The 21,656-nt window shown below is 48.0% G+C and overlaps 3 protein-coding genes across 3 annotated transcripts; all 3 read left to right on the top strand.

Annotated features, from left to right (window-relative positions):
• Positions 1-8,059: 8,059 nt before the first annotated feature.
• Positions 8,060-9,540, top strand: F5B22DRAFT_633127 (G protein alpha subunit; the record flags this gene model as incomplete). The annotated part of the gene is made up of 5 exons (XM_047976796.1): positions 8,060-8,177; positions 8,287-8,471; positions 8,635-8,792; positions 8,855-9,113; positions 9,196-9,540. 5 exons carry the CDS (start codon positions 8,060-8,062, stop codon positions 9,538-9,540), a joined length of 1,065 nt encoding a protein of 354 aa, XP_047836063.1.
• A 2,303-nt stretch (positions 9,541-11,843) lies between these two features.
• On the top strand, positions 11,844-14,653 carry F5B22DRAFT_641840 (beta-glucosidase M; the record flags this gene model as incomplete). Its single annotated transcript, XM_047978042.1, has 5 exons — positions 11,844-12,108; positions 12,208-12,290; positions 12,357-12,764; positions 12,821-12,927; positions 12,988-14,653. 5 exons carry the CDS (start codon positions 11,844-11,846, stop codon positions 14,651-14,653), a joined length of 2,529 nt encoding a protein of 842 aa, XP_047836062.1.
• Positions 14,654-18,055: 3,402 nt separating this feature from the next.
• On the top strand, positions 18,056-21,319 carry F5B22DRAFT_655813 (uncharacterized protein; the record flags this gene model as incomplete). The annotated part of the gene is made up of 6 exons (XM_047979913.1): positions 18,056-18,312; positions 18,541-19,344; positions 19,475-19,867; positions 19,985-20,322; positions 20,398-20,433; positions 20,561-21,319. The coding sequence occupies 6 exons, from the start codon at positions 18,056-18,058 to the stop codon at positions 20,641-20,643; spliced, it is 1,911 nt and encodes a 636-aa protein (XP_047836061.1). The 3' UTR covers positions 20,644-21,319.
• Between the last annotated feature and the right edge of the window lie 337 nt (positions 21,320-21,656).

Below are 21,656 nucleotides of genomic sequence, written 5' to 3'. Positions count from 1 at the left end.
TGCTTCGTCCTAGCTTATTCTTGCCTTGACTTGTCTGTCTGTCTGCTTATTTCCCTACCTAACAATATACCGTTCGTTATACATAAGTAAGAAAAAAAGGCCCTACTTCTGTGCTCCGCCCCCGGGAAATCAGGCCCGGTCGGCCTTCTTTCCTCTCCTCTCCTCTCCTTGGGGGCCGAAACATAGGTAGGTAGCAAGCTTATTATTGTTTAGGTAGCGTAGGTTACCGTGCCGTAAGTACACTTAGCCTAGAGGGCCCCACGACCGAAACGCGGATCCTTCCGTCCCGAAGAGCGGAAATGCGGTAGTGTAGGCAGGCTATATAGTACGTAAGTAAGGAAGTAAGTAAGGCATGGTATCTCACGCTGGATCTCGACTTTTATACTCAATTCTCGATCCTTTAGACCAGGTAGTGTGCACATGTTCTACTGCGGGAAGGGGGATGGATGCTGTTATGCGCGCGTAAGTGCCCCGGCCCTGGTCATCCGAGATTGTTGGAGTATTCAGAGCCGCTTGCACGTGGAAAGCATGTGCAATGTATGTATGTTATGTATGAGACGTATGTGATGCTGTGGTGTACGGTACTATATGTATGTAGTATCTCGTGTCAAGGGACCGTTTGATTCACGTTCGTAGTGCAAGGCAAAGTACTCCATCCGTATGTAACGGTCGTATTATTTACCTTTTCTTTCTTTCTTGCTATTATTATACCATCTACACTACAGTAGGTAGGGATGGGGTACCTAGTAGTGTAGGTAGTAGATATGTAACCTCGCAATTTCTACGTCTCATCTTATTGGGACTAGGTATACCTATACCTATATTGCAGCGTCGTAGTGTCAATGGAAAGAAAGCGGGATCCCTACTGTAGTATAGGTAATGTGAGTGTGAGTGTGATATCTACCTACACGTGTATTATAGAGGTACAGGTAGGTAGGTAGGTAAAAGCATAGGTACCTAGGTAGGAATAATAATGATAAAAAAAAGTGGTGATGGAGGATGTGATGATCTAGAGGTTTGTTGAGCCGGTAAGCAAGCAAGTGGAGTGGGAGATACGCGGCGGCTCTCATCGTACAGTCTTTCTGTCTCACATATTTAGACGACGACGGGGCTGATGGTACGGTAAGGTTGTATACATTGGTCATGGGTGAGTGAGCAGAGCGAAGCGACTGAGGAAAATGTTGCTGCAGATGTTGAAGGTATTTTGCCTGATCGTTTCGTCTTGTCTTGTCTTGCCTTGCCTCGCCTTGACTTTCCTTTGCTACATATTAACCTAGATGCAGGGTAGGTAGGTGAGGCAGGCAAGCAGACAGACAGAATGGCGGCGACTGGGGTCGGGGCTGACCATCGATCTCTTCCACTGCTGATGAATGAATAGATTGATGGTTCTCTCGTGGCGGTATGTATGTAAGAGGTAGTATAGTCTATCTATGTACGTTACTGTGTAGGACATGATGCATTTGTCCGGATAGTGTGCCTTGTAGTCTGTCTGCTTGTCGGTAGTCTGTCGGTAGGTAGTTGTGAGGTATGGATCATGGTGGACTATAGGCTGCTGCAACCTTGATCCGCTAAACTTCTTCAAACTCGACTCTCATTCGACTCTCCGGCATATAAAGAGGGAAAGGATCCTCTACCTACCTATGTACTTACCTTCTTGGAGGGATGGAAAGCAAGATGTAAGTAAGTGCTTCGTAAGCCCATGAGTTCGATGTACCGGCACGCTACTATTGAGTCACACTACAGCTTACTTACAGAGGTACCGTAGTACACTATTGTGCGCTAATAATAAATAAATACCTTAGGTAGGTAGTAATGGTTACCGCCGTTTCGCGTGGTTATGTAGGACCACAGGGCGTTTTTTTTTTTTTTTACTTTTTTTTGCTATTAACTAGGTTCTTTTCAAGGTTGATTATCGTACGTAAGATGGTTATTATCGCACAACATAGGCATATAGAAATTGTGGAGGATAATAGGGCTTTTTGCAATCCTTTTCTACTACCTAGGTACGCTCAAGGCGGTGATGAATGTGATACCTATCTTAAGTACCGTATGCCGGCAGCTTCCATCGCTGGGACGGTACATGCATTCCACATCATACCTACCGGTACTACAGTTATACACATCCCCTGCCTCCAGTGTGCAGTTATCGTCAACGTTACACAATTTCGACGCCTTTGGATGTTCGCTCATCCTTCTAGGTTAGGGGTTGGCAAGAGAGAAAGGAAGAGAAAACGTGGTTCATTCTTGTGTTCCCCCTCCTCGAGACGTTTCATTGGTGCATGTGCATAATACTATAGGTATTGGAATCATCCCAATGTGACCTCCTACTTACTGTATGGTATTAGGTACACACATAGGTAGATAGATAGTGATGCGTTTTGTAAGGTAAGGGAAATGACAGTAGCAAAGGAATTCCAAAGGGGAGACAGATAACCGGGCTCGCGTGGCATTCCTGCTATGAAGGAAGCACAATCTGCCGAGACTTGTCTCCTATAGAAACGTTTTCTTCAAGGTTTCTTGTCTCACAGCTTGCCCGTTTGCCTGTCAGTGGTAGGCTCATGTCACCCTGCAACATGCACACAACAGCCTGTCAGCGTGGTTTCTGACTACCTACATCCATTCCTATCTGCAAGCCATATGGGAGACGTGTTGAATTGGCCTCTTTTTCTTCGTACCATTCCCAGACGGTAGAGTTGCTTCGTGGATTCTACTTCCTAATCCTCCTTTCTGATCATGTTTCTGATCATGTAGCCATCAAGGTGGTGATGGAGTAGGAGGGTAGTGTCGGCTACAATATACGATATGTTGATATGGGTGATGTGGTAGACACTAGAAGCGTAGGTAGGTAGGTAAGCAGCTGTAAATGTATATAGTGCAGGGTATAACCACAACTTTTTGGCCTCGACCTTTTTCTATCTCCCGGATGGTGGAGCAAAGGCATGTAAGTAAGCTGACATGAATCCAACTACGGTGCCGTACTGACAGCTTACCTACTTACCTACCTACACATGTAGGTGCATAGGTAGGTATGTAAGTAGGTAAGTAGGTATGTATGTATGTTAGTAGTGTTCAGTTAATTGATTGATCGAGATGTTGTCCATCGCGCGTTATCGGATCTAGCTTAAGTACACCCTCCCCGCGAGAAGTGCCAATGAAATCACGCAATAGGATCAACCACGTTTTTTCTGCTCGAGCAAGATCTAGGTAGCTAAACTTAGTGGGCGGGCGGGATAACCCATGTCCACTGCCGTCTGTGCAAATGCGTACTGTTATGTTTGAGTCTACCTATTAAACCAGGGATCCCAGATCCAGGTATATACAGGTATATGTGTATGTAGTGTGGTACTTTTGTATCTACCTGGCGTAGGTGATACACAACGGGATTCGAAATACCGTACCTACTGCAATGCAAGTGTTGTGCGAGTGGTGTAGGCAAGTAAAGTATCTAGGTAGTGTGTGTAGTAGGTACTAGGTAGGCATAACGAACGCCACATGATGCATCAACCGCTATAAGGGGTTTTGTGTATCGTGAAGGATTTGCCTAGTCTCCAGATGCATCCCGCAGAATCTGTGGCTGACGATGAATTTTAGTATTAGAATCCCAAAAATGCAGTGTAGCCATGATGTATCTGTCATGATAAGATTTGTAGTCGGTCAGTCGCCCTCCTTGAGCATGACCTTAGCTCTCCGTTCTACTCTCTGGTATCTGTCTGCCTACCTACCTCCCAATAGGTATAAGTAATATGGACAAGTGTGAATGTAATGGAGCCTTTGACCGATATGATACGTGATACTCAGGCAGGGAAAGCGACGCATGGCTCGGGTGAAATGGTGCGGCGCTGACAGGACGAGAACCTTGAAGATCAGCACGTTCGTTCTTCCTGTCTCCGCATCATGCTAATTCCTGGGGCGGAGAGAAGGGAGGGACTGGGGAGGGTGGGATAGGTAGTCACAGCTTTCCACCGAGTACATAAGAGACGATGCTACGTCAGGGTAGTACTTATGTATGCAACTTGGGGGTCATGGTTGATCATCAGGCATTCTTTCTCCTTTGTCTTGTCTCTTCACCCCTCCTCTCGCTTTATCGGATCCGTCCGTCTTTTTCACGTGTAATACCGCCGATAATGTTGCTGGGACAGGTAGCCAGTCAGTCCTGTCGGTCATGTTGATCAGTTCACCGAGCCTCCTACTACCTACAAAGTAGGTAGGTAGGCAGGTATCGTGCCCATAACAGAAGAGCCTACTATAGGTAGGCAGGCAAGTAAGCGTTACGACAGCTTAGACACGACGTCCAGCCTTCCCTCGCCTAAGCACGATTCAGGGGGCGTTTACGGAAATGTCAATGTCAAACAGATGACGTCTATCTTGGAGTATACCCACTGCTATATGAGTAGGTAGGATACGGTCCGTGTTTGTTATATAAGTAGCATCTCGTGCAGAGCCTCGAAACCATGCAGCCATGCAACCATGCAACCATGCAACGACCCGTATCATTTGGATTAGGTATTGTTATCGGACTTGTGTGCCCTCGGAGTCGGAGTCTACTTAAAGAATGTGAGGCGTGGGAGAGGTCAGCTGCTGGCGGTCGGGTTAGCTCGGGCAGAGCTCGGGTCTCGGAACTCAAGCTTGGTTCAATCAGAATCTCACTCGCGCATACTTAAGTACATACAGTAGTAGAGTTACCGGTAGGACCCTTACTTACACTATAAGCTGCGCCTTCGTCCTAGCAGTGCTTCTTTCGTGGGATCATTCTTCTTGGTAATAGATGTATGTATATTGTATACTTCGCGGGTATTTAGCGCAATACCCACTCACGCTTCTCTTGAGGCTCTTGCCAACATCAAAAGATGCGCACGTTAATTGGTGCATGCTATATAAGCTTGCACTTACTGGCATGGACAAGGCATACAAGCAGGTGCACTCGTAAGAACCAAATGTAGCTTACCCGCCCTGTCCAAGTCACCTGTGCGTCGATGTTGATGTTAGGTAATGCATAGACATCGTAAGAGCGCACTGATCGAGTGATGTTGACTGGTGATTTGTGCGCATAGCATCGGCAGTGTGTGAGTGAGCTTGACGTGATCGTCTCTACATAGTATGAGGACAGTTTTGGAATTCGTTTATAGAATAAAATCAGCCAGCCTTATATTGCTCAGTCACTGCAAGGCTGATAAGACGCAGGTCAACCAAGCAGTGCTTGCTCGCTCGGTAAAGCTAACGTACACTCGGCTGCCGCCCGACGTTCATGACATCGCATCGGAGTCTGGGAGCCGGGTCTGCCTGGGGGCAGACAGGCGATGATGTCGGCTTTGAACAATGCATTTACAGGGATGGTAGGTCTTACTAAGTACATCTCATGGCAGTACTGAGTCTGACTGAGGTATGTGACTCAGTTTGCCAAGATCTGTGCATGTATTTCATGCCGAGTCCTGTGCAGCAGCGGCGGACGGGAGAGAGACAGGGAGACTCGCTCGACCCACGGCGTCTGCACCATGTACTTTTTACCATTTCATGTTGCCGCAGACAAGGCAGAACAGAACACCAGACAAGGTGTTGTACTTGACATGGCAGCTTAGGTAGTGATTTCCAAGCTGTCGTCATAGACTCATACATAGTAGGTACCTAGTGTCTTGTCTGTCTGTCTTACTGAAACATTCCATATCACCTACCGGTATCACCTGCGCAAACATACCTGGGTAGGTACTTAGCTCTATACTTAGTATTCCTTTCACACCGGCCTCAACTTTTTGACCGTGATCTGGTCGCTGGTCAATTTGTTTGCCAATCTTGGCCTCTGAAACATTGGCCGAACTGTTAGGAGCGCTGCTAGCGGACTGACTGATCTCTGGTTGGCTGGCTTTGAAGCGAGAATGAATGCCATGTGTTCTTTGCACTATGTCCTAAGGTAGGTAGTGTACGGTACTTCAAACGTGCTTACTAAGGAGTACAAGTAAATATATGTATGTGCCCTACGGTATGCAAATGACATCCTTCGATGTTGGCAGTATCTAACGTACCTACTATGTAAGTACCTAGTTAGCTTATCCCACAATTTACACTATCGACTTTAAATGGGGGCCGATGTGCAGTTTTGTAATGCGATCTATGATACATGTAACCTATGTATAGGACTCAAGTGGCAATGCCCACTTCTGTTGTACTCCGTATATATAGGCATCTATCGACGTCTCCCTCCAGCGTTGCCCATATAATTGATTGTTAAATAGGTAGGCTCGACAGGTATCGCTTTGGTAGTAGATCTGGTAGAGTCAGCTTCCCATCTTCCGCAAAGGTCGCATTGACGGCCTAATCTCGTTAGGTTGGGTTGTTAGGAGTGCCGAATGTGCACTTAGTGGTGTGCTTAAAATAACTCTCAAGCATGCGGGGCTGCCCTGGGTACAGTACCTACTCTACAGTGCTGTACCTAGTGTATGCAGGGAGCTGCCTACCAGGTGGATAGTGCATGTAAGTACTACCTACATAGGTACCTATACATGTAGGTAGCCTGTCTTAGGAGTGGTAGGTACCGGTGTCTGGTGTAGGAGTATTTCTGGATCTGCATCCAAGTACCTCTTCTAGTGGTATAGGTAGCTAGAAGCCACTATCTCAATAACTAAGCTACCTGCCGGCATACATACCTAGGTACTTTGTACATACTTCACCTGGGTATTACGGTAATCTGTAGTACACTTCGTACACTCACCCTGGAGTACTTGATGAGATACATCATGTTATACGGCTGCAACACCTGAAGACCCACTGAGCAACCAACTACAGCATGTAAACTTACCGAGCTGGGTACCTAAGCCTTACCTAAGGTATGGTACCTATTTTATCACCTCACGAGGTACCCCACCCCTCCGCTGCGCCCAGTGCTACCCCTTGAGAGCTTCCTCTTTTCGCTAATCGCTTGCTCATCCTACCGGGCGCTATTCCTACCAGTGTTCGACTTTTCTCAGAATAAGTGCTAGGCAAAGACAAGCTTAGGTCTGCTCTGCTTCAGCTTGGTTGGAATACGTACGGGTCCGCTAGGTAATTAAAGCAGACCCTTTTCCTGGCCAATCCAATCGGATGAACCTTCTCGTTTCTCAACAGCAACACCTCGGTATCTTGACCGAGAGAGCAAGATAGAGTCGGGAGTGATGGACAGACTGACGGGCTTGTGAGGGGACCTTAGGTACTTTACCTACCTGAACTGACCTGGGTACTGCCTGGGTAGCACCACACCATACCTAGGTATATCGCCCGGTATCGTTTTTATCTCGCGGGTCTTTAGGGTCTGTCTCGGGGCTACCAATTCGATCTGACCTCCCCTAAACCCACCAGCCACCCCAGCTATCAACCTACCTACATACTTACATAGCCTAGGTACCTACCCGTACACGTACAGACCCAGATACCCAGATACCCAGCTTTCCATCACCTCCAGCTTACCTACACTACACACCATCTCCCCATCTACCTAATCCAACTCAAAATCTACCTATTATTATTCTTATTATTCTTACTATTACTTATCCCAATAACCCAACTTGAATTCCCCCCTAGCCCTCGGCCTTATCCTGCCTGTGCTTCTGCACGTTTGCTGTTCGCTGCCTGTCAGCTATCGCTCTAAGCTTTAGCTTTAGCTCTAGCTCTAGCGCCAGCGCCAGTCTCTTTGTCGTAGCCTTGCCTTACCTTGCCTTACCTGTTGGGTCTGGGTATCCCAACTTCGACTCCTCCGATTTCATCGTTAGCACGTTTTTCTCTTTCGTGTGAGACCTTGAACCTTGTCGCTTTCCCGTCCGATCCAACCGAGGCGTCCTCGCTACGTTGTAATATCTCGGCGCCCATTCTCTTCATAGCCACAAAGGAAAGCGCCTTCGAGAACTACCACCACCACTTCACCACTGTAGACAATTAAATTCGGCCGAACCAAAGCCATCTCAACTCAAAAACCTTCTCCCCGCTCCACACAGACAGACGATCGGACGAAGCCCTCTTCCGCTAAACCCCTAAAGTTAATTCCACGAGCCTGCCCGCGCGCCAACCCGCGAGCCGATCGGGCTGTACCCAGAAAATGTGTTTTGGCAGCAGGAAGACGGACGAGGCCGGCGATGCTCGCTCGCGCGAGCTCGACAAGGTCATCAAACAAGATGAGAAGCGCATGGCAAAAGAAGTTAAACTCCTTCTCCTCGGTGTGTATTTTGTGTATCTTTCCCCGTGGTTCCCGAACAAGAACCTCTCGACCCTCATTGTCCCACGTCGTACAAGCCGCATCATCTAACCACGTATCCTTTCGCTCAGGTGCCGGAGAATCGGGCAAGTCTACCGTTCTCAAACAGATGAAATTGATATACGCCCAAGGTTTCAGTAAAACGGAGAAACTAGAATGGAAGCCGGTTGTGCTAATTAATGTCATCCAATCGTTGCGGCTCATCTTCGATGCTATGGAAGATTATGCAATTGAATTTGAACGAAAGGAAAACGAGGTGAGTCCTTAACCCGAGCAGTCATGGTGGCATGCCATGCCATGTCTTTGATAGTAGTCATCTAGTGCTATTCTTCAGAAGAAGCCTTGTCGTTGTCGTTATTTCCGTCGTCGTTATTCCCGTCATCGGCACACACAGCTGACTAGTCTGTCACAATCAATAGAAAAACAAAGTGCTAGTTCTTGTCGATGTAGAGATAGGGCCCGAGGATCCCTTACCACAAGATTACCTCGAGCCCATCAGATCCCTTTGGGCTGATGCTGGCGTTCAAAAGGCCATCCTTAAGGGCAACGAATATGCTCTTCACGACAATATTGCATAGTACGTACTCCATCGCTTAATCCTTTATTAGGCGCCGGTTTTGTTGCTGACGTACCCCAAAGTTTCTGTGACGATGTAGATCGTCTGTGGGATAAGAACTATATACCGACCGATCAAGACCTCTTGCGAACTCGTTTAAGAACAACTGGCATCACCGAGACTGTTTTCGATCTAGGACAATTGACATACCGGATGTTCGACGTTGGTGGACAAAGATCTGAGCGAAAGAAGTGGATTCATTGCTTCGAGAACGTCAACTGCTTGCTGTTTTTGGTTGCTATCAGTGGCTACGATCAATGTCTTGTCGAAGACAAGGATGGTGTAAGTTAGAACATCTATCGCTCTACCTGTTCTTCCGTATCTGGTCCAAGTTCAATCCAGACCATTGACGCTTGGCACACAGAACCAAATGAACGAAGCTCTGATGTTGTGGGAATCGATTGCGAACTCGCACTGGTTCGCCAAGTCGGCGCTTATTCTCTTCCTAAACAAGATGGATCTCTTTAGAGAGAAATTGACATCAAGCCCCATCACGTCCTATGGCTTCACCGATTACCGCGGCCCTCCCGATGACCACAAGCAGGCGAGCAAGTACTTCATGGACAAATTCAAGGCCTTGAACCGGAACCCCGAGAAGGAGATCTATGGACACTTCACCAATGCCACCGACACGAACTTGCTGAAGATTACCATGACATCCGTACAGGACATGATTATACAACGGAACCTGAAACAGTTGATCCTGTGAGTCACCTGGTTCGAAACACCCCGACAGTACCTAGTGTCATTTGCATTTTCCATCCCGCATCCGCACCCGCCCCAGGTATGATGACGCGCTGTCGCGGCCCCCGTGCCTTCGTCGTTCGGGTTGTCCGTAGTCGCGTCTGCTTGTTCGCGGGATTTTGCGATTTTTTGCCCAGCACCACCGTTCCCACGAGTACGAGTACCTACGGCTGAACTTTCTGGAGCATATAGTATCACCTAAAGGATTGTGTCACCATCACGTCTACCCAGACGTTTATTAGCCGAATGTATACTTTGCACCCGAGCTTGATTGGAGACGACGGTGCACCACCGCCTGGGGCCCCCGTATACGCGCATTCGGAGAGACGAGACGGAAGGACTTTTTCACCACTACCACCACGCCACTCCCATGTCTGTAATGTGTATCATGAAGAACCCAACGAAGGACGAAAAATTCACGGTATTGAGATGTTTGAGATGAAGAAAGAAGATGGGAGGAATTAGGAAGAGGGGGAGAAGGAGGATGAGAGGGAGGGATGCGGGGGTTTGCAGAAGTATCATATACCAGAGCGCCGGAGTCGCTCGCCAACGCCACAGTAGCGTTTTTGCCGTCGAGCCCGTCGATCCGTCGATCCCGTCGCCCACCGAAGGCATCGCCGCGTAGGGGGTTTCCCGACGACCATTGCTGGCATTTGGGCGAGTTTGGATCTTTGATTGATTTTTATATTTTTCTCCTTTTTACTATCTCGATACGTCACGGCGATTTTGCTTATGAACGGTGGATACCTATACTAAACTTTTTGATTTTGGCTTGAGCAGCGAACTTGGAAAGTGAGAAAGAAAGGAGGGGGGGCCGATATTCAGAGAAAGAGGCTGGAAAAGGCGGGAGGCATTGTAGGCTCTCTTTCGGGGGCTTGCCGCAAGGTTATTATTGCAAAGCCGTCGTCACTCGGCCGCATGTTATATATACTATATATGAACTCCCATGCCCTCAATAGATAATATTGGAGCTTGTGCTCTGGAACCCCCGGGACGGAATTCTTGCTTGGATTTACGATTCGTTGCGTATATTCATGACGATATATGTATCATGACTACCTACTTACGAATAGGTATGTACATTGTATGCAGGTACTCACTCACCCACTCGCCCAGGTGATTAGGAGAAGTTGATCTCTGTTGATCTCTTTCCCTTTGGATTGATTAACCCAATCACTCACTTACGTACCTACAATGTACACATGTTTAGATTCTGTGAAATCCCATATATATTACGAAGGTTATTCCGACTTGGATCCAGGGTTCTACTTGAATGAATGTTGCTTTTGCTTGGCTTGGCTTTGGGGTTCGAATTTGGAGATGAGCGTGAACTGAGCGGGAGTGGCTGCGAGTTGCGGGGTTAGGCTTAGCGGAGCAGGTGCCTACCTATCAGGTACGGTAGTGAGTGTGTGAGTGAGTGAGTGACCTGGCAACAGCAATGTGTAAACACATGCAAGTGCCAGCAGGCAGGTACATCAGATCCCATCTGAAGATCCCAACCCTCTGTGCCTAATGTAAGTATGTAGGCATGTAAGGTAGCCGGGTACCGCTATTTGTTCATGGTAGACATCAACAACAGAACCATCTCTTTCTGTTTAATTGCTTGTTTTCTCCCCCATTCTACTTTATGGGCATGCTTTGACGGGCATGCTTAGATACCTTAGTTATATTTCTGTGCTGGCCGACGGGTATATCTGATATAAGGTAGGTACCAAGAGTACGGTGCACTAAGTCAATATTGAACATTGCTGAGGGTACTTACTTATTGTTTGCCTTTATTTTACTGACGTCTCTCAAGATTAGTCGGCTTCAATTGCCTTGTCCCGAGTCACCTTGGTACTAAGCTAGGGCAACTCGGACAGTGAGCGAAAGGACCGGACTATCTACATTCTGCATTCTGCATTCCAAACGCGTGACAAGGAATATCGCATTTAGCCGAACGCCAGCCAGCGCTGTTACTGGAAGTTATCTGGGTCTGGTCTGGTTTGCACTGCGGGGTTTGATCGTCCGTCGACAGCTTGGAGTAGGCAGTTAGTTGTGCTGGCCGGTGTTGTCGTATTGTCTTGATGAACTCAAGGCTTCGAACTGGTTTTCCCTATTTGGGACGATATATTTAAGGTTGGATACGCGTGATTCGTCCTCATCTTGGTGAGTCCCGTTGCTTTGATACTTTCTCATCAGTGCTTGCTGCTGATATCCCTTCCAGATCTCTCCGTTATTCAGTCAGACCTAATAGGTATATGCGAATTTCCATAGCCAATCTTCGCAATGTCACGAGAAAAGACTCCTGAGCCCGTCTCAAGCCCTCCTCGGGCTCGGGGCATGAAGCAGCGGTTTCCTATCCTCCAGAAAAAACGTGGCAAGGCTCTTGTCGTGTTCCTCGCCATTTTACCTTTATTTGGCCTCTTGGGTCTGCTCGCTCTTCGCAATCGGCATCATGGTTCTGGCAATGGTGGTGCAGCGGGCAATGAGGGTAATCATATAACTAATGATACGTTCTTTTACGGCCAATCCGACCCTGTCTACCCATCTCGTAAGTGTGTTCTCCGATGATATACTCATATGAACTACTTCACGATCCGTGAATACAGGAGAATTACATACGGGATTCTGAACTGACATCAATACATAGCGCCAATAACAGGTACAGGAGCATGGGCCAATGCATACGACAAGGCAGTCAAGTTTGTTGACCAGCTCACTATGCAAGAAAAGGTATGACAGTGCATTCATCCACAGTGTTCAGTGGTGGTGGTTGAATCGTGTTAACGTACGACACAGGCATCCTTGGCTTCTGGCGTCACCTCATCTACAGGAACTACAGGTACACTAAACGGCTGCTCTGGAAACATTGGTGCTATTGATCGTATGAACTTTACGGGTCTATGTCTTACAGATGCTGGTCAAGGTGTTCGGGCCACTGATTTTGTCAGCGGTTTCCCAAGTGGCATTCACGTTGGCGCTAGCTGGAATAAAGCACTCACCCGCCGCCGGGCAGAGAGCATGGGCTTAGAATTCCGAGTGAAAGGAGCAAACATTGCCCTTGGTCCAGTTGTAGGACCTCTTGGCCGCATAGTCCGTAGTGGTCGAAATTGGGAGGGTTTCTCAGTCGACCCGTATCTCTGTGGTGCACTCGCCGCACTAACGGTAGAAGGAATTCAATCTCAAGGTGTCATTACTAGCACAAAGGTATGTGTACATACTTGGACTCATGCTGGACCAACTTACTGATTCACCTGGCAAAGCATTTCATCGGAAATGAACAAGAATCATACCGTAGCCCTACAGAAGGTCATGTCGAAGCTATCTCATCCAACATTGACGACAAAACAATGCATGAACTATACCTCTGGTAAGATATATGAAGTATGAAATGCTCAATGTCCCTACAGACTTACTGACCAAACGATAGGCCCTTCCAAGACGCCGTGCATGCAGGAACTGGCAACATCATGTGCTCGTACAACCGAGTCAACAATTCTTATGGCTGCGCCAACAGCAAAACGCAGAATGGACTTTTGAAGACCGAGCTTGGGTTTCAAGGCGCAGTTACCTCCGATTGGGGAGCACTTCACGCGGGAGTTGCCACCTCTCTAGCTGGCATGGACATGGTAATGCCAAACTCAGACCTCTGGGGCAATGAACTCGTCAAAGCAGTCGGAAACGGCTCAATCCCCGAGAGTCGTTTGAACGATATGGCGACGAGGGTTATTGCGTCTTGGTATCAAATGAAACAGGACCAAGATTTCCCAGAGCCTGGCGTTGGTATCGCATCTGACCTTACAAAACCACACCGAATTATCGATGCCCGGAACATTTCATCACGAAAAGTCTTGCTAGATGGTGCTGTTGAAGGCCATGTCCTTCTCAAGAACATCAATAGAGCTCTTCCACTGAAGGAGCCGAAAATGCTCTCAATATTCGGATACTCGGCTCGAAGCCCTGATCAGTGGAATTATGCATTAGGTCTTGGGGCCTGGACTTTTGGAGGTGAATCGGCCTATGAGGGACGGGATGTCATTGCTGGCTTCGCTGGCGTAGTCGATTCTGATTTCACGCAGATCGCTCCCAATGGGACACTTTTCAGCGGCGGAGGATCAGGATCCGTGACTCCTGCCTCGGTTATCGCCCCTTTTGATGCTCTGGCCCAACGAGCATATGACGATGGCACCGCTCTCATGTGGGATTTCTACAGTCCTGATCCAGATGTTGTCAGTGGATCCGATGCCTGTCTTGTGATAGTGAATGCCTTCGCCTCGGAGGGATTTGACCGACCCGGAATCCGCGATGATTTCACAGACGGGCTCATCCGCCACGTGGCTGACAGATGCAATAACACAATTGTCATTTTCCACAACGCCGGTATCCGATTGGTAGATCAATGGGTTGATCATCCGAACGTCACAGCTCTTATATTCGCTCACTTACCAGGAGAGGCATCCGGTCGAGCCCTCGTATCCCTCCTCTACGGCGAGACGAATCCCTCGGGCAAGCTGCCATACACGGTAGCAAGGAATGAATCAGATTACGAACATCTATTATCCCCCGACCTTCCCGAGGGAAGATTTGAAAAGTTCCCGCAATCCAACTTCTCTGAAGAAGGCGTGTATATCGACTACCGCCACTTCGACGCGAAGAACATCACGCCACGCTACGAGTTCGGCTTCGGACTCTCGTACACTACCTTCAACTTCTCCGAGCTGAGTATCACCATGAACCGCGAGACCAACACAGACGCGTTCCCCACGGGACCTATCCGCGAGGGAGGGCAGGTCGATCTCTGGGACGTCGTGGCCACCGTAAACGCCACAATCACCAACACGGGATCCGTCGACGGCGCCGAGGTCGCGCAGCTGTACGTCGGTATCCCCGGGGCACCAGTGCGACAGCTGCGCGGCTTCGAGAAGCCTTTCCTCAACGCGTCTACCTCGGCGACGGTGAGCTTTGGCTTGACTCGTCGCGACCTGAGCGTCTGGGATGTTCTAGCGCAGAAGTGGGCGCTGCAGCGCGGGAGTTATAAGGTTTATGTCGGCCCGAGTAGTCGGGTGTTGCCGCTGCGCGGTGAATTGACTATCTGACACACATGCACATACACGCATACATACATACGCACGCACGCATATGCACACGCATGCGGCTAAAGAAAATGATGGAAAGGAGGAATTGAGTTCGTGTCTGCGGTAATGGGAGTAAGGGAGAGTGCTCGAGTGGGGGTATACGTATATATGCCTTAGAGGGGGGATCTTTGTTTAATCGGATAGATACCCTTCTTGTTTTGCCGTAACTACCTACATCTTTTGTCGGTACTGCATGGAATGGAATGGAATGGCGTTACTGGTTGTTTAGATTGAGATGAGAATTGCTTCGGGAGTACTACGATAAGATAATTAAAATGTTGTATTTCTCTTCATTTGACCGTCTACTGTTCGCGCCGAGGAAGTACATGCAGGATGTACTCTATGTATGTATGTATCTAGGGTATCGCCTGGACCCTACGAGCATTGCACTAATCTAGCTCATTCACAGCCAGCTTAGATCTCGATTTGGTGTTCGTTCGTGGGTAGGTAGTAAGCAAGCAATCCAGTTTCCGTGAATAGATACCCTTGATATTCCTCTATGGTCAAGCGTCTTCATTTTCGAACAGCATAAATCCTCAACTCAGCTGACATCGCAGAATCGGACTGAATATGGACGAATTATTTATTCTGAAACGTATATGCTAGTGTACTGTTGTCGGGCATCCGTCCACTCCTTCCATCGGCTTCGGATCCCGAGATCGTACTTAAGTACAGAGGTAGTTAGCGCAGGGAGGTAGGCTATTTGCACTACCCAAGTACGTATGCTAGATTAGATTAGGTATCTAGAATGTTCAAATGAGAGCTATAAGTAGATCAGACTAACTATACTAACTTTAGTTGTTCTTGGTAAGTAAGTAGGTGAATGTTGCTTTCACCTGCCCTATCGAATCCCAGTGGGACGATCGATCAGTCTCGCCCCCTCATATCACGAAGAAGTGTTTATTATTAGAGTAGTTTCTATTCGCCCACGCTGTATACTTATATATCCTTACTTACATGCATAGTATGAATCTAAGGATGCGCACTCACGTGTACTTCCATATTCTACAGTACGCAGTAGGTAAGGGATCCCCACGCGATCCCCGAGTTCAAATCCATCTCATGGTCTGATGTAGGTATCCTTGTCCTGGAAGTAAGTAAGTAAGTGGATAGGTAGCACAGAGGTAGGTGGCAGAAAACCCCGAGTGAGCCTCTTCTTTCCTTCCTTGGGACGTTACTGGAGGTATTGATTGACGCTAGGAGATTTCTAAACGAAGAGCGCGCAGTACCTACTTACTTGGCGAGATTTAGTCACGATGATGCTGGATGGGAGAATTCGATGGATATACGTACGTATATTACAGTAGGTATACCTACCTACCTAACCTAGTGACTGACTCATAAGTAGCTCTGCGTAATGGAAAATATGGTATGATGGTGTAGGTGGTATCGTATGGTGGGCTCTGTGGAAGTGTGTGTAGATTGGTCGATTATCTAAAGTAGTGTACACGCATCTAAGTATCTCATCTTGAAACCTCGAGAGAGAAAACACGCGACCGTTGAATATCTGTAAACCCTGAAAATACCTAACCTACCTACAGTACATACTCTATCCTATGGTATATGTATGTATATGCTGTTGTACCAGTAGAAGTACAGTAGGTAGGTGGGCAGAATGATTCACATCAGTTTGTCTGGGTCGAGAGACAAGATACCGTAGCGTAGAACAACCCCTTGTCTTGCTTCAAGGTTGTCATTCATTGTATCTCCCCACTTTTGGCATCTTTTTTTTCGTTTCCCAATTCTGCCCATCAGGATGCCATCACTATTGCTTCCATGCATCTCCGACTTGCTAGACCAGGTGAGTCGGCCCAGAACGAGAGCAAAATACAGTACAGTACAGAGTACCTACACCAGGTGGTGCTCGGCACAAAGTCCAATCACATCACAAAATATCCATATGATTTATAAGTCACATAAGTCACATTGATTCACTTGGCGACGCGATTCTCGAATCAAAAGTACGTCTTTCATTGGGTGGGTGGGATAAAGGGTATTATGCCTCGTTGGCTACCGATCCCAACCGACATCCACTCACCAGCCAAGCCGGGGTCCTCCTCGTTCTTATTATTCATGTTAACTGGGCACCTACCTACCTATTTTCCAGTATCTACATAGTAGGTAGTATCGCATGAATTATCCTGGACCCATGCAAGTCTGGCAGAGCTTAGCTACCTGGAGCTCATACAGTACCTACCTACCTAGGTACCTAGTGTAGCTCTACTGTAAAGAGTCACTGAAGACCCCCTCCCTCATCGTCATCAGCTGTTGCATACAAAGTACAAAGTAGTAGTATGGCCACCCGACAGAGACTTACATCAAAGCTTCTTCTATTCTACCTTCGCCCGAGTTCTACCGTTCCGCGACAAATGCACAATTCGCATGCTAAATGACGTTTCTCTCCATCATCATCATCATCATCATCATCATCAATCCATCTGGAGCTGCCAGTCTAGGATCAACCAGTTCCTGCGCCCTCCGTGTCTAGAAATTCAATTTGTCATACCCTTCACGACTTGGCTTTCAACAGTTTGTTTGATCCATCTTTTTGCCCGGTTGTCCCAGGTACGGGTACCACTCACTCACACACACTCTCTCTCTCTCTTACTGCCCACCCGCCCGGCTTACATAGCTCCCGAGTGGGAGAGACCCAAGAAGACCCAGTTTGTCGCGAAGTACCACATACCGGTACCTACTCCTCCCTTACAGAGATAATCCGGGGGGAGGGTCGACGGGGGACATCAAATGTCTCCTCTTCTCTTCTTTTACCCGCCTCGTCAGTGTCGCCACCACGGCATCTAGCCAGCTTGGAAAATCAATCTTGTCCAACACTATTCGCCATCGCAAATCGACGTAGACATTTGTTCATTTGTTCGTGCCCTGCCTGTCAGACGCTCTCCTGGGCAAAGCTTTTGACTTGCTATATTGAGACAGACCACTTTGTCATCAGCTTGCTTAACTCCAGCGGTGGGTCAATCTGCGCCAAACCAGTCCTGCAGCTCACCATCTCTTTATTGGCATTGGTGGCACACCGTCTAGACTGTGCTGGTGCTGGTGCTGTGCTGTGCTGTGTCGTATAGCTAAGCTGTAAGCAAGGCTGTCAGTGTCAGGCCTGCCTTGACCTTCAGACCTTGTTTACATTTAATAATCTCAATCGTCGCCGTTCAAACACATCTCACCTATCGGAAACATACCGCTGGATCCTCTCCACAGAACCGTTCCCCCGAAGTCCTAGCCTTTGCCGCTAGTCTTTCCCATTCCTTACTTAATCCCCTAAAATAAAACTCCCTCCTATACTTGCCGTCGTCGTCTCGGGCTTGGCTTCAGCCTAAGCCACCTTCTGTCTGTTCCTGCGCAAGCAAAATGCAGACAGGAGACATCATGATGGGCTATTCGCCCGTATCTGAGTCGACCACCGTGTCCGTGTCTTCACCTAGTCGTTCGCCTGTGCCACGACCGCTTCAAAATGGTCGGTCGGGTGGCTCGATCAGCAGTAGTGATGCCACAATGACTGATGCACACTACAACCAGGAGATCCAGGCCCCACGGGCTTGTGAGAAGTGCAGGGCGTCCAAGAGGAAATGTGACAAGAAATTACCATCTTGTGACAGGTGTAGGAGGTAAGCTGGTTCTGTTGATTATCACTCTCCGCCATCCGCGATATCCCTCGCGCGATCAGAATCATATGCTATGTCATCCGCCTTTTTTCGTCGAGTCCCCCACTTACTTCTTTCCCTGTCTTTCATCATCTATAAACGACGATGGCCCGTATTGCTATTCCAATCGGTCGCCTCGCCCGCAAGATGCTTGATCTTATACCATCCGTCTGTGCTAATTCCCACCCATAGGTTGAATGCAAAGTGCCATTACATCCAGGATCCAAATTTCAATAATGTAAACCCCAATGGTGGTGCACAGGTCGTCTTCCTACAGCAATCTCACTCCCTTGCGAGTGACATTCTCTTCCGTGGTGCTGAACCCCTTGAAGGTATTTCTGCTGCCCAGATTTTATCTCTGGTATCGTTAGACACGCCTGCAGGAGGATCACAGCATGACTACCGTCATTCTGTATCACTATATTTCAATTTCATCCACCCCTGGTATGGAGTTGTCCATCCGACTCTGTTCTATAGGCAATTACCAAGCATGCTGGGGTCGGGCGACTCTCGCTCTCCTCCAGATATGGAATCTTCGCCGTTCTCGCATGGTACGGTGGACCATCAAGTCGCGGGACCGAAAAGTCAGTCGGATCATACTGGAAGTCCGGAATTAGCCTCCAAGGAGTTCGCTCTTCTCGTTGTTCTCATGAACCTCACTATTCGCATGCGTCTCACCGATGCTGGCGAGCAGCACATGTTTGATGAGACATATCGAACAGTCAAGCGCATACTTGCTTTGCTGCTCATGGTTTGCGCCGATGGCCCCCATCCGACGGTTGAGCTTGTCCAATGTGGCGCATTGATGGCCTTGTACGAATATGGCCACGGCGAGATAGAGACGGCATATCAGACGCTGAGTCAGGTTGCGCCGGTGGCCCGAGTTCTAGGAATCTCCGCCACACAGAAGGGAGATAGCGGGATTGATGATGTGCCACTGACTCTAGAAGAGGAGCAACGGAATTGTCTGTGGTGGGGGTTGTTCATTCTTGAACAGTAAGTTTATGCTTATGTTGATGAATAAATCCGTTGAAGTTTGGCTATGCTTAACATTAGAGCATCAATCTAAATCCTGAACTGGGTCTACTCAATGCTAATCTAATATGCATTTGCTAATTATGGCCAGATTCATTCTTCAGGACGATGCTATGAGACACCTACCGTTTGTCTTCGAGAGTCCAAGTCGGACGACTTTACTTCCTGAATCACAAACCATGGCGACACCTCTTCTCCCGTCATCACTAACGCCCAGGCCGACACTCCCAAGTTCTCGCCTATTAACCACCGAGGTAGCAGTCGGATCACAGAAACTGGGCTCCTTCCAATTATCAGCCAAGGCGGCTAGCATATTTCATAGAGCCCTATATATCGATAAGGAGAGGCGGAAGCGGCCGACCGAGAAACCTCTCGTGAGCGCATTCACTGAGCTTGATAATGAGATTAGGATTGCGACAAAGAGTCTTCTAGAGCAAAGCCTCGACTGGGAGACGAAGCTCGACTGTTTTGCTATGCTTATAGGGTACGTCTAACATTACCTACAAGTCTTTCCTATGACACCTTATCTGGTTGACCTGGCTGGGATACATACATCATTATGCGCGACGAATCGTCCATTCTTACTAATGTGTCACTGCAGCGCCCTTTTCGTTCTATATACCCCGTTTCTCGCTCTTCTAGAGCGAAGTAACCCCGCAGCCATCGAGTCAGACCCGGAGCTGACGTTCGCGCTTACGGCACTCCGATTCGCCTGCAAAATGTCTACCGAGATATCGTGCAAGATCAACACAGACTTTGACTCTCCTTCGCGATCGCCAGCTGTTCTATGCGCACCTGCTGGCGCATCCTGCTATAGGGTAATCCTCGCTTATACATGCATCTCCCGTATCTTTCCAGAGGAGCACGATGCTTGTCAAAAGGCTATTACCGAGAAGTTTGAAAGTCTTTGGTTGTTCAGTTTTCGATGGGGATTTGCAGGTACGTCTAAATGATTGATTTGATCAACTTGTTGATATTCTACGTGATAGATTGCGCTAACTGCAAGACCTATAGAGAAAATGATGAGGCAGCTCGAATATAGGACAGGGAGTAAGTAGTTCCCGGATTTTATGCCATTACTAGTTCCATCCGGCTAGGGATACAGGAAAGAACAAGAATCCGCCCATTCATTTGGCCTATATTTCGAGGTGTGTTTACTAACTTCTTTTCTCCATAGTCAACCGAAAGCATTATCTGAAAAACACAACCATCTACCCACCGGCACTGGGGTTGGGGTATGAATATTCTCAGCAATCTTAGAGAAATGTTCAGGACTTTAGTCCCTTCAATCCACAATGCCGCCTTTCAAGTCCAACTATCTCTATCGGAATATGGAACTGGGAATTCCCAGTAGAGTCGTCCGGTGAACTGATTGCCGTGTCTTAAGGAAGGCTGTACGGCTCGCCATTTGCAATGGACATGTCTGTAGCCAAACTGTCCCGCTTCCATCATCTAAGGAGGCTATGCGCATGGATTGAGGGGTATTCTTCACTACTAAACTCACGCAAACATAGTCCAGAGGCCGCATGTCAGCGACAATCGTGACCTATAAGTACTGAACACGAGGGGAAGAGTGAGGCGATGGCCACCTATGTCCAGAGACAGTATTGATCTCAGACTTATCTAAATTCGGCACGCCTATCTTATCTTGCCAGCCTTTTCTCTCCGAGGAAATACAGCGCCTACTCCTATGATTCATCTCCCGCTCTAACTTCCGTGCTCGAGACGTCTAGTCAAAATCGAAGTATCGATACAAGCCGAGTCGATGAACCAAGGCTTTGACGCAGCCCACGTTTTCCGAGAATGAAATTTTATTAGGATCAGAACGGGCAGGGCCGCCTTACAACGGGCACGAACATATTCTAAGCAGCAATTCACATCACCGCCGAAGACTAATAGGGAGATAAATGAGTACAACACTTATGGTCGCACGACATGGTATACACGACATGTGAGACGGAGCAAGACGATGCCTAGCGCACAGTACAGTACAGTATTATGCAGGCAAGGTTGCTTGAACATGGATTGGCACACATCGATCCGTGCATAACATATCTACCTACCTACCCACCTACCCACCCAAAACAACATATCACCACCTGGTGTGATCCCCAAAAAAGGAAACAGAACAGAATAGTCAGAGGGATCAAGGAGGAGGAAATATAATCAAGACCCAGTTGCTTGGTTAACTCTTTGATTATTGGATAGGGCACGGCACGACACGGTGGATCTAACGAGACATACGACGACAACGAAGAAGTACAAAACGACCG

This window comes from Xylaria bambusicola (assembly GCF_022495145.1).
Source record: "Xylaria bambusicola strain CBS 139988 unplaced genomic scaffold F5B22scaffold_2, whole genome shotgun sequence".
NCBI classification, from domain to species: domain Eukaryota; kingdom Fungi; phylum Ascomycota; class Sordariomycetes; order Xylariales; family Xylariaceae; genus Xylaria; species Xylaria bambusicola.
Note: the sequence above shows the minus strand (reverse complement) of the source record. Positions and strands in the feature narration are given on the sequence as shown.